Source organism: Erpetoichthys calabaricus, chromosome 1 (genome assembly GCF_900747795.2).
Source record: "Erpetoichthys calabaricus chromosome 1, fErpCal1.3, whole genome shotgun sequence".
In the NCBI taxonomy this organism is placed as follows: Eukaryota; Metazoa; Chordata; class Cladistia; order Polypteriformes; family Polypteridae; genus Erpetoichthys; species Erpetoichthys calabaricus.
Genome location: NC_041394.2, coordinates 330,301,829 through 330,318,843, shown reverse-complemented (window position 1 = coordinate 330,318,843; position 17,015 = coordinate 330,301,829). Strand labels below are relative to the sequence as shown.

The 17,015-nt window shown below is 44.7% G+C and overlaps 1 protein-coding gene and 1 long non-coding RNA gene across 2 annotated transcripts in view; both read left to right on the top strand.

The window, feature by feature from the left end:
* LOC114666753 (zinc finger protein 721-like) overlaps nt 1-4,856 on the top strand; it is a 207,283-nt gene extending 202,427 nt beyond the window's left edge. Inside the window, exon 6 of the mRNA XM_051924990.1 lies at nt 1,914-4,856. Coding sequence (XP_051780950.1) covers nt 1,914-2,800 — 887 coding nt within the window. The 3' untranslated portion in view covers nt 2,801-4,856. The remainder of the gene's footprint in view (nt 1-1,913) is intronic.
* Nucleotides 4,857-6,911: 2,055 nt separating this feature from the next.
* LOC127527896 (uncharacterized) lies at nt 6,912-8,077 on the top strand. The gene is made up of 2 exons (XR_007935070.1): nt 6,912-7,778; nt 7,907-8,077. It is a non-coding gene; the product is annotated as an uncharacterized LOC127527896 (long non-coding RNA).
* The last annotated feature ends 8,938 nt before the right edge of the window (nt 8,078-17,015 follow it).

Below are 17,015 nucleotides of genomic sequence, written 5' to 3'. Positions count from 1 at the left end.
TAAAACTTGTGTTGAAACTCCACAAATCGCCATCAATGACGGAAACCCCAAAAACACATTAGAATGAAAAAAGGCATTAGTTGTAAACCACCATCAATGACCATTACCACCATTATAATTGCATTTTTACCATTGTGACTTTTCTTTAGCACCACTCCAGTATTCTTACAGTTTTTTAAAAGGTGGAATGTAAGTACTTCACTGTATGTATATAATTGTAAGTGTTAAGATTTCACTTTTTTCTTATGTTATTCCATAATGTTGAGAAAAAAAAATTGTGTGACAGTGCCTACCTGTGTGGGGGGGTTTCTGTCAATCAGGCATTTAGCCTCACCCATCTCAAGTGCAGTCAGCTAAATGTTACAACGTTATAATATTTCTGTGAAACAGTGTCACGATTTTATATCTGAAAACACTTAATGTTAAATATACTGGGATTAATTCTGTAAGATGATGCCAGGGTCCTATGGCTTGAGCAGTTACAGTAGGTGTGCAGCTAGAGACTCACAAATTTCATAGTGTATGCCGTGAAAATATTAACTCATCAAACTTAACAAGGTGACTTTCAAATTGTAACATCATGTGATAGAAATATTATAGTATATGTGTTAAATTGTGGCATGAACTCGCATACATAATCACAGAATATTTAACATGACTTTTTGTAAATATTGAAGTATTACACCATCTCAAATATAAGAGTACTTGTAAATATTATTGTAATTAGTTTTAAGGAGATTTCAACTTCATTACAAATGTACAAACAGTAAATTAGCTTTCTTTTTTGTAAGTTGTCCACTTATTAATTGATGTGTTTAGTAAAGTGCAGCTACACTCTATCTATCTGTCACTCAGCATCCATATCTGCATTTACAGTACATGGACACATACGTTTATCCACTAAAGCAATATATTAGTCTTGGGGACCCACTTAATGACACGTTTTCAAGACTTTCCACTTCACACCTCCGGCCGCTTGTACCTTGAATGACATCACAAGGCCCTCTCGCTGAAGCCGTCATGGAGGGGTCTACCACTGCAGGTCTGCAGCTAGACTCTATTGTCTATGATGCCTTACAAGCCATTTTACTGTTACACTGCAGCATGGTCCTGACTGGTTTGACTTCTGCAAATATTTATTTACTTTAGAGAACTACATTGAATACATAACTTTGAATTACTTAAAGTAAAAAAATTGATGGTAAATGCAATACATAACAAATTGCGATCAATAATATTGTAAATCCTGTTATTATCCTGTTATCTGTTGCTTTTGTCTTCTAGAGACAGCTGTAGTTTACAACTAATGTTTTTTTCATTCTATTGTCTTTTTGGGGTATTTTCCAAATACAGTTGTTCTATTTTTTTGGGTGGACTTAAGATATTAATTAAACCAGTGATGTTTGATGCAGAGGAAAAGAGAGAATCAGTCACCAATAAAAGCAAAGTACTAGGGTGGGTTATTTTGTGTTAAATTTATTTCAGTAGGATTAAACTATATTGTACACTGAATTGTTGCCCATATAGTCACCTACTAAACATGTACGTACTTAAAATTTTGCATTTGTGTGTTTCTGCAGATTTACAGGAGAGTGTCATTCCACCATCATTAATTCAACCCATTCCTAAATGCAAACCACAACAGACACTGTATGATGGAAATATGAAGATACTGAAGTCAGGATCAAAGATTTTAATACCAGACATTTTACAGGGAAGTTCCCAAGTCACTGAGAAACCAGAAAGGACCAACATGATAAATATTAAAAGTTCAAATTCAGCAGCAATGACTGCCTGTAAAAATTTGAAGAAAGCTATTGAATGCAAACATGAATGTAAAGGTGATCAGACTAGTTGCTTAAAACAAGAGATACATTGCTGTTCTGAATGTGGAAAACTATTCTCCAGAAAAGGCAATCTTCAGGCCCATGCAAGAATTCACACTGGAGAGAAGCCATACTGTTGTTCTGAATGTGATAGAAGATTCTCCAGCAGTACTGGCCTTCAGATCCACCTAAGAATTCACACTGGAGAGAAGCCATTTTGTTGTTCTCACTGTGGAAAACGATTCACAACCAAAAGCACACTTCATACCCACACAAGAATTCACACTGGAGAGAAGCCATATTCCTGTTCTGACTGTGGGCAGCAATTCACCACTAAAAGCAATCTTCAGATACACACAAGAATTCACACTGGAGAAAAGCCATATTGTTGTTCTGAATGTGGCAAACGATTCTCCATGAATAGTAGCCTTCATATACACATACGAATTCACACTAGAGACAACCCATATTGCTGTGCTGAGTGTGGCAAACAATTCACCAACAGTAGCAATCTTCAGATGCACAAACGAAGTCACACAGGAGAGAAACCATATTGCTGTTGTGAATGTGGCAAACAATTCTCCAGGAATAACAGTCTTCAGATGCACAAAAGAGTTCACAATGGAGAAAACCCTTATTGCTGTTCCGACTGTGGCAAACGATTCTCCAAAAACAGCAATCTTAAGACCCACAGAAGAATTCACACTGGTGAGAAGCCATATTGCTGTACTGAATGTGGGAAATGGTTCTCCAAGAATGGCAATCTTCAGACACACATAAGAACTCACACTGGGGAGAAGCCATTTTCGTGTTCTGACTGTGGAAAACAATTCACAACCAAAAGCACACTTCATTCCCACAGAAGAATACACATGGGAGAAAAGCTATTTTACTGTTCTGACTGTGGACAACAATTCACCACCAAAAGCAATTTTCAGAATGACAAAAGAATTATACACGCAAAGACACAATAAAGTTACCAGACTGCTGCACTGGAAAATATGCAAAAAGTACAACTTGCCAGTACTACAGATGCACTGAGACCACACTCCAGAATGACTAACCAAAAATTAGTAGACTTAGTTAGTCACTTGGAACAGACCAATATCAACAGACAGAAAGACGGATGCCAGGAAACCAGACATAGTTGTCAGGGAAAAACAGTCTGATAAAGAAAAGTTTCAGTCCCAATTGATTACTCCGTACTCAGAATGGAGAGACAAAAAAAAAAAAAAAGTAAATAACCAAGTATCAAGAAATGCAATCTGAGATGAGCCTGATGTTGAATTAAACCACTGAGATTTTACCAGTGGTGCTGGGATCAACAGGCTTTATCAAAAAAAAAAAATCTAGGCCCATCTGGATGCTTTTCCAATTACCATCACTCCATACGAATTACAGAAAGAAGCACAATTAGGAACAATGCAAAAACTATGCCAAGCCCTGGCAACAAACCTATGATAATATAAACAGTGGCAGTGCAAAAATCACTCCAGAAAACCAACACACTTCAGGACTCAAGAGTAAAGTTTGCTTATTTTTCAGGACAGGAGTAAACTAAGCTATTGTTGAGAAATTAATCCCTGAGAGAAAGAAGCCCTGAGGAGTATGTCAGAGAGGGGAAGAAGTAGAAGAAAGATAGGTGGGAGAAAGGAATCAAAAAATCAACTTTCTAATTACTCAAGTCTTAATGAGTACCTTCACTTGGTGAGCTTCATTGTACAAGATCTATACCAAACCTCATCAAGGCAAAACAACTATTGTAGTATGAAAAGGAACCATACTGGCCACAAGTCTCCCAGGATAAACAGGTGCTCAACACCTGCCTCTGCACTAGGGTAGGTAATGGTGCTAGTGATAGTGCAAAAAGGAGAAGACAAAAAGAACTTCAATTGTGGTGTCAGTCCAGATGGACAGTGTTGCCGGGACCCCCACAGTGGAACAGAACAGACCACAAAAAAGTAGCTTGAGCAAGAAATGAAGAGTCCAATGGACTTGAAGGTAAAGAAGAGATCATGTACTGCTACTTTTATGCAACAAATCCAGAATTTCCAACTAAAGGATATGCCAGGAGGTCTTGTACAAAGCTGGAATCCTGGAAAGTACTATCGATTACCAAACTAGATAAGGTAACTGATGAGAGAAAATAAGCCAAGAGAAATTAGAATACTTACAAAGCGCAGCAAAAGAAAAATTAATACAGGAAGAAAGGCAAAACCCATGGGGCATGAGAATAGAATGGGAAAAGACCTGGGTAGAAAAAAAGAGGAGGGACCTCATATGATGTGGCATTTCTTAACTTATTTACTACTTACTACTTGCCTACCTATTTATGTATTTATTTTTTGAAAGAGCTGCTGTAAAAAGCCAAATACACCCCTGGGCACAAATAAAGTTCTGTCTCCCCCGGGATGTGGGAAGAGCTCTTTTGGAGGTAGGAGTTGAAAGTCTTCTGGACAGGGGCCTCCCCCAGACATTCCCAGTCAACCCTCACTACTTACTTGGGCTTTCCAGGTCTGTCCAGGTGCCTCTCCTACCATCTAACCCAACTCACCACCAGGTGGTGATCAGTTGACATCACTGCCCCTCTATTCACCCAAGTGTCCAGAACATACGGCCACAAATCTGGTGATAAGATTATAAAATAGATCATAGATCCTTGGCCTAAGGTGCTCTGGTACCAAGTATACTTATAAGCCACCTTATGTTTGAACATGGTGTTCGTTAAGGACAAACCACGCCTAGCACACAAGTCCAATAACAAAACACCACACAGTTTTAGATTAGGGAGAGCTGTTCCTCCCAATCACACCTCTCCAGGTGTCTCCATCGCTATCCACATGGGTGTTAAGCCCGTGTAAAAATATGGATTTTCCAGTTAATTGTTATTTTTCATTTGAATGATTAGATAGCAGTTCTTAAAGTCTCAAGATCGATCTTATGAATCTCTATCCTGCTCAGTTGCTATATGCAGTTTTTTGTTTATCTTCATTTTTGGCATCTGACCCAGAAGATGTCGTCAATGCGCCTGTTAAGCACTTTAATACTTCACATAGAATGAAAAGGTTCCGGCTGCAGGTAAGACAGCATAAAATGGTGTGACCTCCTCCACTGAAATCAGCGCATTGGTAAGGAACAACTGGATAAAAGCAAAGCCATATGTAAGCTGTGCAGCTGAGAAGTTAAGTATTGTTGTTAAATTTATCCCAAAGTCACCGATAAACGTAATTTCAGTTGACATCCAAATGAGTAGAGCCTAAGCAAATCTACACTGGAGACAGCGGGTGGCTCCAAGCTTCCATTCCATTCACCTGGTACCCAAAAATATCAATCTATAGCAGTTTTTATCTGTAAAGATACAATACCCTACACCATTTGTTGAAAATGAGGGCTTTGAACAAATGATACACGTTTTTGAACTGCTGTATGCTGTACCAACCATTAAGCAAATGAGTGACGTTATTGCACCTGGGCTTTATGAATTCTTAAAGCATCACCACATCTTTCACGTCAGCAGAGACAGTAGCACTAACTTGGGACAACTGAACATCCAGGGCAGCAGACAAATCACATACAGTGCATCCGGAGAGTATTCACAGCGCATCACTTTTTCCACATTTTGTTATATTACAGCCTTAGCCTTAGCACATTTACATAAGTATTCACAGCCTTTTCCTTGAAGCTCAAAATTGAGCTCAGGTGCATCCTGTTTCCCCTGATCATCCTTGAGATGTTTCTGCAGCTTCATTGGAGTCCACCTGTGGTAAATACAGTTGACTGGACATGATTTGGAAAGGCACACACCTGTCTATATAAGGTCCCACAGTTGACAGTTCACGTCAGAGCACAAACCAAGCATGAAGTCAAAGGAATTGTCTGTAGACCTCCAAGACAGGATTGTCTCGAGGCACAAATCTGGGGAAGGTTACAGAAAAATTTCTGCTGCTTTGAAGGTCCCAATGAGCATAGTGGCCTCCATCATCTGTAAGTGGAAGAAGTTCAAAACCACCAGGACTCTTCCTAGAGTTGGCTGGCCATCTAAACTGAGCAATCGGGGGAGAAGGGCCTTAGTCAGGGAGGTGACCAAGAACCCAATGGTCACTCTGTCAGAGCTCCAGAGGTCCTCTGTGGAGAGAGGAGAACCTTCCAGAAAGACAACCATCTCTGCAGCAATCCACCAATCAGGCCTGTATGGTAGAGTGGCCAGACGGAAGCCACTCCTTAGTAAAAGGCACATGGCAGCCCGCCTGGAGTTTGCCAAAAGGCACTTGAAGGACTCTCAGACCATGAGAAAGAAAATTCTCTGGTCCGATGAGACAAAGATTGAACTCTTTGGTGTGAATGCCAGGCGTCACGTTTGGTGGAAACCTGGCACCATCCCTACAGTGAAGCATGGTGGTGGCAGCATCATGCTGTGGGGATGTTTTTCAGCTGCAGGAACTGGGAGACTAGTCAGGATAAAGGGAAAGATGACTGCAGCAATGTACAGAGACATCATGGATGAAAACCTGCTCCAGAGCGCTCTTGACCTCAGACTGGGGCGACGGTTCATCTTTCAGCAGGACAACGACCCTAAGCACACAGCCAAGATATCAAAGGAGTGGCTTGAGGACAACTCTGTGAATGTACTTGAGTGGCCCAGCCAGAGCCCAGACTTGAATCCGATTGAACACCTCTGGAGAGATCTTAAAATGACTGTGCACCGACGCTTCCCATCCAACCTGATGGAGCTTGAGAGGTGCTGCAAAGAGGAATGGGCAAAACTGGCCAAGGATAGGTGTGCCAAGCTTGTGGCATCATATTCAAGAAGACTTGAGGCTGTAATTGCTGCCAAAGGTGCATCGACAAAGTATTGAGCAAAGGCTGTGAATACTTATGTACATGGGATTTCTCAGTTTTTTTATTTTTAATAAATTTGCAAAAACCTCAAGTAAACTTTTTTCACGTTGTCATTATGGGGTGTTGTGTGTAGAATTCTGAGGAAAAAAATGAATTTAATCCATTTTGGAATAAGGCTGTAACATAACAAAATGTGGAAAAAGTGATGCGCTGTGAATACTTTCTGGATGCACTGTATCACAACATTAGAAAGGACAGGGTAACTGTGGAGCAGATAAGTGTGCTGCATGCCAGTCACACCATAAGCAACCGTGCTGCCTGTACAGTATGCAGAGCTGCTCAGATGACTGGCAGTTGTTGCAAAAAACCTTTCTAGCATTTCCAATTAATGTTTCATCATGTGACTGCATCAATCACAAGTTTGTGTGTTGTCAAGTCCAATAAATGTTGCTTCACTATGTACTGCTATGGTGGAAAAAGTTTGCAAGGTGCCTCACCCGGCTGAGCAAGTGGACTGTTGTTGAAGTTTTCAGAGCAGCCTTCAATACCAAAGTGAACTTGTACACAAAGCAGCTCACCCTCATTTTAAAATGGTTCCTCTTTGAGGAGGAAGTGTAAAGACACATTTTCAAAAACTGATTACCGTGACTTTTATATGTGAGCAACTGAAGTTACTGTATGTGTAACTTATAGAATTATAGAAAGACAGGAGTCTTCCCACTGTATCTCTTAATTTTGAGTAGTTCAAGATTTTAAATGTCTAATAGGGGAATAAATTTGGCTTACAGTTTAGCTCAAGGGTGTCTACATGGAGATTCATAACACACAAGTAGGTTATTGGATATCATTTACTACTTATGAAGCAATATTTGATTATTTTTAAATAATATTATTTGCAAGATGATTGTCAGAAAGTCCTTTGTGAGGTTGAATTGCGACCTCTAATAGCAGAATATTAAAAATCACTTGTGGAACTTTTCCTACATATTTCCGGGTGAAAGTTCAGGCTTCGCACGTCTTTCGTTCCGTTGTTTGCTTGCTGCACGTTGTGGGAATAGTTTGTCCTTTTCTCTTATCACTTGAGCCATTAATGCTGTGCGTCCTTGCGGAAAAGTAAGTTTATCATAGATAATTTGATATAAAGAGGTTCAAATGTTTGTTAAACTTACACATTCAGAGTGTTAAGATGTGTATTTGTACGTAACGTTGTAACTTAGTGTATGTATTTAATTGGTTTACAGACCACAGCAACAAGAATTAAAGTACTTTCAGAGTTCAGATTGTGCTTGAAATTAATCTTTACCTCGATATTGGAAAGGGGAGTTTACAAACAAAGTTGTACCACCGTGGAGTTAATAGCGGCACCTCCCGTGACCAGACATCTGATCGTGTCTACGGTCGTTTGGACTTTATCTCACCCGCATCTATTACACCAGCCTGTCGTACGGAGACCAGCTCTCATTTTTATGGTCCTTCGAGCCGGATTTTCTTTACAAGGATAAAGCTCAAAGGCAAATGGATAAGGAGCAAAACGCTGATGAGTTGAGCCCACCTCTTCAAAGTAACACTTCAGATAAAGCGGACCTGATCAATACGGCAGGAAATGTTAACCCTTCAGTAGCTGGTCAGGTCAGGTCAGTCCTTCTGTTTTATGTACTGAGACGAGTTACCCTCCTGAATGCACAGTGAGCACAACTTGCCAAACAAGTTCTGCCGCAGATGCACGCAGTCAGCAGTCAGTTCGCCTCCGCATCCACCGGGAGACTCGCGCTCCACCCCAGCTAGGAGCCTATGAGGTGGGATATTACCCATCAAGACAAAAGGCACGCTCTGTTACAAGCTGCTCAATATCCCAACAGAATATTCCTCAGACGGCTTTGGGTTCCCATGTAGGTCACAGCGAGCGGTCACATCGCACTGTAAGTTCACAGCATAGTAATGTTACGCATTTGTCATTGAGCGATTCACAGTCTGCCTTTCTTAGAGAAAAAAGGAAATATGTGGAACTGCAAGAACTCAGAAAACAAATAGAGGAAGACCTTAAACTAGATGAGCGATGTAGACTACTAGACACTCAGGCTAGAGAAGCATTGAAGGAAAGAGAGGCTATAGCCCAGCAGTTGTCCCAGCAGCGACGTCTCCGAAGGGCTGAACAGGACTTAGAAGAAGCACAAATGATTTCTTCATTTGTTATGGAAAATGAACGCAAAGGGATTGTGACCCCTACTGTTTCCCAGATCCCAAAGCACTTCTCAAATCTGTCAGCACCAACTAAAGATTTGCTTAATGTGAATGAAGAGCCCTTCACCGTGTCCTATCCATTAGACCTGAGTGGCAGAAATAAGGATGACAGTGCCAGGGTCTCTACTGCAACAATAATGTCCCAAGACCACCAGGATTTTAGTTTTCCTATAATTAATACACCAATCCAACATGTAACAAACAATATGCAGAGTGGAAACACCAGGCACCAACTGCTTGGGGGTCCACGACTTGTACATCAGCCTTTCCAGCTGGTGGATGTCCCTCCTACGATTTCTGACATGCCTACAGAATCACCCTTCCTGTCAAAGCCATCTGCCTATGCACCTTCAGTACAAGTCGCACCCGATATGATGGACTTGCTTATTGCTTCATCATGTGGGATTCCTAAGCCGAAACTGCCATGCTTTGAGAGTGGCAAAGAGAGTGAATTTGCTCTCTTCAAAATGGGACTAGACAGTCTTTTAAATGGCCATCCCCATCTAACTGAACAGTACAAATACCAAGTGCTGCTTGGATGTTTGACATTTCCTGGTGCACACAAATTGGCCAAAGCATATATGCATTGCCCAAATCCATATTCGATTTCCCTGCAAGCGCTGAAAGAGAAATATGGTCAACCAAGGCAGCTAGTACAGAGTGAAATAGGAACAATAATTAATGCTTCACCTATAAAATTTGGGGATGCTGAAGCATTTGAGGACTTTGCCCTTTCAGTACATTCATTGGTTGGTATGCTTCAGGCTTTGGAAGGAGAAGGTGGTTACGAATTGAGGTGTGGATCACATGTGGATCGGCTTTTGAGCAAGTTGCCCCCTAGTTATCGTGATGGATTTGTGGAAAATTGCTTTGCTCAAGGAATATTACAGTCCAATACAGACTGTACCTACACACTGCAGGACCTTTCAGTCTGGCTACAAACCAAGTCCCGTGCTAAACGCATTTCGGAGCAAGCTGCTGCCCTGTATCGGGGGGAGACATTGAAGTATGGCAGAAAGGAGAATACACTCTCAGTCCGGAGAACAGAGCCAACCAACACAATTTACTATAATGCTGAGCCAGTTGCATTTCAGCCGAATCCACACTCCTCTCCTTCACTTAAAATGTCCAATGAAAAGCTCAAACCTTATTGCCCATTCTGCAATAACAAGGAGCACTATCTGAATGCCTGCACAGACTTTAAGAAATTAAGTGCTGAACAGGTTGCCAACTGGATAAGAGATAACGAGCGTTGTTGGAAATGTGGCCGTACGCACACCCCTGACTCGTGTACGTTGAAGAAGCCATGCAACACATGCAAGGAGCTCCACCTTACAATTCTGCATGATACTGTTATGCAGAGAAGAGGGCAGAGTGTACTCATGACTGTAGTCAAGTCTGATGCCATATACATTGACCAGAACAGACATCCACATCAAGTGCTACTTAAAGTCGTGAAGATTCTAGTACACTATGCTGGGCGTTCAGTTGAGACCTTTGCTGTCCTAGATGATGGATCGGAAAGGACCATTATCATGACTGCGGCAGTCAGCACCACTAAAGCTACCCCAAACCCCAGAGGTAATGACTCTTAGAACAGTCCGACAGGATTTTGTCCGGATTCCTGGTAATGCAGTGAACTTTGAAGTCTCTTCGGTGAATGAACCCAACAAGAAATATACCATTCAACGGGCCTTCTCTGCAAACAGTCTGTGCTTGTCAGAATACTCATACCCTATTAACGAGTTAAAGAAGCGTTACCTGCATCTCCGCAATGTACCATTACCTCAGATAGACCGGGCCTGTCCTTTGCTTCTGATAGGCTCAGATTTTCCCCAACTGGTGATGCCGATTTAACCAGTAAATTTTGGTCCACCGAATGCACCTGTTGCAGTCCGCACTGCTTTGGGATGGACACTGCAATGGCCTGCAGGTCTAATCCAAGGACAGAGACAAGATGAAAGATGTATACTGATGAATGTCTCATCCCCCTCAACTGAACTAATAAGAAATGTAGAGCGGCTTTGGCAGACCGACACTTTACCCTATCTGAACCTGCAGCAGGTGACCCAGTCCAAGCAAGACCAACAAGCCCTGGACTTGCTTGAAACAAGGACTGTGAGAGTTGAGGTCCATGGGGTCAAAAGATATGCCACTCCATTATTGAGACGTTCCAGAAGTCCATGCTTCCTTGCTTCTCCAGGAGCTATGCTTCCCCACCTTAGACGTGTAGAAAGGTGTCTTATGAAAGATCAATATTTGGCTGACTTACATACACTGCACATCCAGAAGCTTGTGGATGCAGGCCATGTCAGAATTCTGACTGAAAGGGAAATAAAATCACATGAAGAGGCTTGGTATATACCACATCATATGGTGCAGCATAATGGTATGTATTGTATTCAACTTGTATTCAACTGCTCCTATCAGAGGGACGGACTTGCCTTAAATCATCATCTGTTTGCAGGTCCAACTTTGGGACCCTCATTACTGGGTGTTCTTCTTCGATTTCGCCAGCATATAGTTGCCATATCTGGTGACATCAAGGCTATGTTTCATCAAATACGTTTGCTACCTTCTGACAGGTCATTACTGAGGTTTATATGGAGGAATATGGACCGTGATAAGTTACCAAGTGTTTATGAATGGCAAGTCTTACCTTTCGGCACAACCTGTAGCCCTTGTTGTGCAACCTATGCATTGAGAAAACATGCTCAGGACAATCAGGAAGGCTTTGAAGAGGTGTGGAATTGTGTTAATAAAGCTTTTTATGTGGATAACTGTCTGTACAGCTTACCGTGTATAGAAAGTGCCAAGCAGCTAGTAGATAAATTGTGTCAACATCTTTCTGAAGGTGGCTTTGAAATTAGGCAGTGGGCCAGCAATTTCACATCAGTCATTCAACATCTCCCAGATGAGGCCAGATCAGAGAATTCTGTACTGTGGCTTTCACAGCATGGCGAAGAGCCACTAGAGCCAACACTAGGTCTCCGCTGGAACTGTGCCATGGACAGTCTTGGTTACAGATGTTGCCCAATTGAATGCATTGAGCCAACTAAGCGGAACATTTATAAGGTACTTGTCAGCCAGTATGACCCACTGGGGTTTCTCACTCCCTTTACAGCACGAGCCAAGGTTCTGGTACAAGACCTTTGGAAGACTGAAAGTGGTTGGGATGATCACATTACCCCTGACACCCTTGTGCAACGATGGCTTACCTGGGTAGAGGAGCTAGGCAGTATAAAGCATGTAATCTTGCCTCGCTGCTACATCCCACCATGTGCTGATACTCCCGGGGCTAAGAGAGACTTGCATGTATTCTGTGATGCCTCCGAGCGATTATATGGGTCTGCTGCTTATCTACGTACTGAAGATGAAAAGGGGGGAATACATGTTAGCTTTGTGATGGCTAGGTCCAGGGTAGCCCCCAAACGGCAAATCTCAATGCCTCGTCTAGAGCTTTGTGCTGCTTTAACTGGTGCTCAGTTAGCACATCTACTTACCACAGAGCTGAGCTTGCCTATAGGGCAGGTACACTTGTGGAGTGATTTCACTACGTCTTGACCTGGCTGAAATCCGAATCCTGTCGGTATGAAGTGTTTGTAGGCACCAGAGTAGCGGAAATACAGAACTTAACCAATTTAGACAACTGGAATTACATAGCAACCAAAGATAATCCAGCTGATGACATTACCCGGGGAAAGACCCTAAAGGAGCTTAGTGAGTTAAACAGATGGAGGAATGGACCTTCCTTTCTCAAACAGCCTATTAACAAATGGCCATGTTCCTTGATTACTGGCCCACCTGAGGACTCCACTGAAATGAAGAATGCTACCTTTTGTGGGAGTCTTGTAATGGAGCAGCACACTAGATATCCAGATCCCAGTCTTTTCCAGTCTTGGAATGATTTAGTTAAGGCTACCATTCAGGATCTTCATGTGGTGGCTGATGGGAATTCAAGTGCTTATTCCTCAGCAGAAACCTGGAGGGAGACGGAAGTTGAACTCCTAAGAAGAGCTCAACAGAGCAGTTTCCCTGTAGAAGTCAAGAATCTTCAATCAGGAGTGGAAATACCTCTAAGCAGTCGCTTGAGGACATTATCACCAGAATTTGACCATACTGTGGGTCTCATTCGAGTCGGTGGCCGACTAAGAAGAATAGAGGGTTTTAATGAGGAAGGCATCCATCCTATTGTACTGGACCCATGTCACCCAATAACTAAACTGCTCATTCAGAACTATGATGAAAAACTTCTGCACCCAGGCCCAGAGCGTGTGTTTGCAGAGGTAAGAAGAAAATATTGGATATTAAGGGGTCGCGAGGCTATCAAACGACATCAGCACCAATGTAGGGAATGCCAGCGTTGGCGTGCCACCACTCGGGCTCCAAAGATGGCGGAACTACCTCCAGCATGACTACGGCTATTTAAGCCACCCTTTTGGTCCACAGGGGTTGATTGCTTTGGTCCCTTTATGGTAAAAATTGGCTGGAGGACGGAAAAACGCTGGGGAATTATATTCAAATGTATGACTACTCGTTGTGTTCATTTAGATTTAATTGAAAATTTAGATACTGATGCATTTCTCATGGCTTTCCGTCGGTTTGTGTCAAGAAGAGGCCAGCCTGCTGAACTTCTGTCTGACAGAGGTACAAATTTCCGAGGAGGAGAAGCTGAGTTAAAGGAAGCTATTACTGCCATGACACCTTCCTTGCAGGAACAACTCGCTAAGCAGCAAGTGAAATTTCAGTTCAACCCACCAAGTAGTCCACATTTTGGAGGGACCTGGGAACGGGAAATCAGGTCAGTGAAGAGTGCCTTACGAGTAGTTCTTGGAACCAATGTTGTGACTGAGGCCGTATTAGCTACCGTTCTTATAGAAGTTGAAGGTATTTTGAACTCCAAACCCCTGGGATATGTATCCTCAGATGTGGCAGATCCTGACCCGATAACTCCAAATCTGTTGCTCATGGGGCGGCGAGATGCTTCACTACCACAGGTAGTTTACCCTCCAGCTGATTTGCTGGGACAACGGCGATGGCGTCACAGTCAGATTTTAGCTGATCACTTCTGGAGTAATTTTGTCAAGAATTACTTACCTGGTCTCCAGCTCCGTCAGAAATGGCAGACTGACTGTGATGAGTTAAAGGTTGGAGAGGTAGTCATGATTATTGATGCGCAACTCCCAAGAGCATCATGGCCAAGCGGTAAAATCATTGAAACCTACCCAGGACCTGATGGTCGCATACATACGGTGAAGATTCAGGTAAAGGATCGAGTGTATGTCTGACCCACAGTCAAATTAGTCAGGCTTCCAGCTGTTGAAGACTGTGATGGATATAGACCAGATGGGTGATGAGGACTTTCTTCTTGAAGTACAAATTTGTGCTAACAAATTTGGGGGCGGCTATGTCAGAAAGTCCTTTGATAGGTTGAATTGCGACCTCTAATGGCAGAATATTAAAAATCACTTGTGGAACTTCCATCCATCCATCCATTGTCTCCCGCTTATCCGAGGTCGGGTCGCGGGGGCAGCAGCTTGAGCAGAGATACCCAGACTTCCCTCTCCCCGGCCACTTCTTCTAGCTCTTCCAGGAGAATCCCAAAGCATTCCAAGGCCAGCCGGGAGACATAGTCCCTCCAGCGTGTCCTGGGTCTTCCCCGGGGCCTCCTCCCAGTTGGACGTGCCCGGAACACCTCACCAGGGAGGCGTCTAGGAGGCATCCTAATCAGATGCCTGAGCCACCTCATCTGACTCCTCTCGATGCGGAGGAGCAGCGGCTCTACTCTGAGCCCCTCCCGGATGACTGAGCTTCTCACCCTATCTTTAAGGAAGAGCCCAGACACCCTGCAGAGGAAACTCATTTCAGCCGCTTGTATTCGCGATCTCGTTCTTTCGGTCACTACCCATAGCTCATGACCATAGGTGAGGGTAGGAACATAGATCGACTGGTAAATTGAGAGCTTTGCCTTACGGCTCAGCTCCTTTTTCACCACGACAGACCGATGCAGAGCCCACATCACTGCGGACGCTGCACCGATCTGCCTGTCGATCTCACGCTCCATTCTTCTCTCACTCGTGAACAAGACCCCGAGATACTTGAACTCCTCCACTTGGGGCAGGATCTCGCTACCAACCCTGAGAGGGCACTCCACCCTTTTCCGGCTGAGGACCATGGTCTCGGATTTGGAGGTGCTGATTCTCATCCCAGCCGCTTCACACTCGGCTGCGAACCGATCCAGAGAGAGCTGAAGATCACGGCCTGATGAAGCAAACAGGACAACATCATCTGCAAAAAGCAGTGACCCAATCCTGAGCCCACCAAACCGGACCCTCTCAACGCCCTGGCTGCGCCTAGAAATTCTGTCCATAAAAGTTATGAACAGAATCGGTGACAAAGGGCAGCCCTGGCGGAGTCCAACTCTCACTGGAAATGGGTTCGACTTACTGCCGGCAATGCGGACCAAGCTCTGGCACCGATCGTACAGGGACTGAACAGCCCTTATCAGGGGGGCCGGTACCCCATACTCTCGGAGTACCCCCCCACAGGATTCCCCGAGGGACACGGTCGAATGCCTTTTCTAAGTCCACAAAACACATGTAGACTGGTTGGGCAAACTCCCATGCACCCTCCAGGACCCTGCTAAGGGTATAGAGCTGGTCCACTGTTCCGCGACCAGGACGAAAACCACACTGTTCCTCCTGAATCCGAGGCTCGACTATCCGACGGACCCTCCTCTCCAGGACCCCTGAATAGACTTTTCCAGGGAGGCTGAGGAGTGTGATCCCTCTGTAGTTGGAACACACCCTCCGATCCCCCTTCTTAAAGAGGGGGACCACCACCCCGGTCTGCCAATCCAGAGGCACTGTCCCTGATGTCCATGCGATGTTGCAGAGGCGTGTCAGCCAAGACAGTCCTACAACATCCAGAGCCTTGAGGAACTCCGGGCGTATCTCATCCACCCCTGGGGCCCTGCCACCAAGGAGTTTTTTGACCACCTCGGTGACCTCAGTCCCAGAGATGGGGGGAGCCCACCTCTGAGTCCCCAGGCTCTGCTTCCTCATTGGAAGGCATGTTAATGGGATTGAGGAGGTCTTCGAAGTATTCCCCCCACCGACCCACAACGTCCCGAGTCGAGGTCAGCAGCGCACCATCCCCACCATATACAGTGTTGACACTGCACTGCTTCCCCTTCCTGAGACGCCGGATGGTGGACCAGAATCTCCTCGAAGCCGTCCGAAAGTCGTTCTCCATGGCCTCCCCCAAACTCCTCCCACGCCCGAGTTTTTGCCTCAGCAACCACCAAAGCCGCATTCCGCTTGGCCTGCCGGTACCTATCAGCTGCCTCCGGGGTCCCACAGGACAAAAGGGTCCTGTAGGACTCCTTCTTCAGCTTGACGGCATCCTTCACCGCCGGTGTCCACCAACGGGTTCGGGGATTGCCGCCACGACAGGCACTGACCACCTTACGGCCACAGCTCCGGTCAGCTGCCTCAACAATAGAGGCACGGAACATGGCCCATTCGGACTCAATGTCCCCCCACCTCCCTCGGGATGTGGTCGAAGTTCTGCCGGAGGTGGGAGTTGAGCTACTTCTGACAGGGGGCTCTGCCAGACGTTCCCAGCAGACCCTCACAACACGTTTTGGGCCTACCACGCCTGACCGGCATCCTCCCCCACCATCGAAGCCAACTCACCACCAGGTGGTGATCAGTTGACAGCTCCACCCCTCTCTTCACCCGAGTGTCCAAGACATGTGGCCGCAAGTCCGACGACACGAGCACAAAGTCGATCATCGAACTGAGGCCTAGGGTGTCCTGGTGCCAAGTGCACATATGAACACCCCTATGCTTGAACATGGTGTTCGTTATGGACAATCCGTGACGAGCACAGAAGTCCAATAACAAAACACCGCTCGGGTTCAGATTGGGGGGGCCATTCCTCCCAATCACGCCCTTCCAGGTCTCACTGTCATTGCCCACGTGAGCATTGAAGTCTCCCAGCAGAACGAAGGAGTCCCCAGAAGGTATGCCCTCTAGCACCCCCTCCAGGGACTCCAAAAAGGGTGGGTACTCTGAACTGCTGTTCGGTGCATACGCACAAACAACA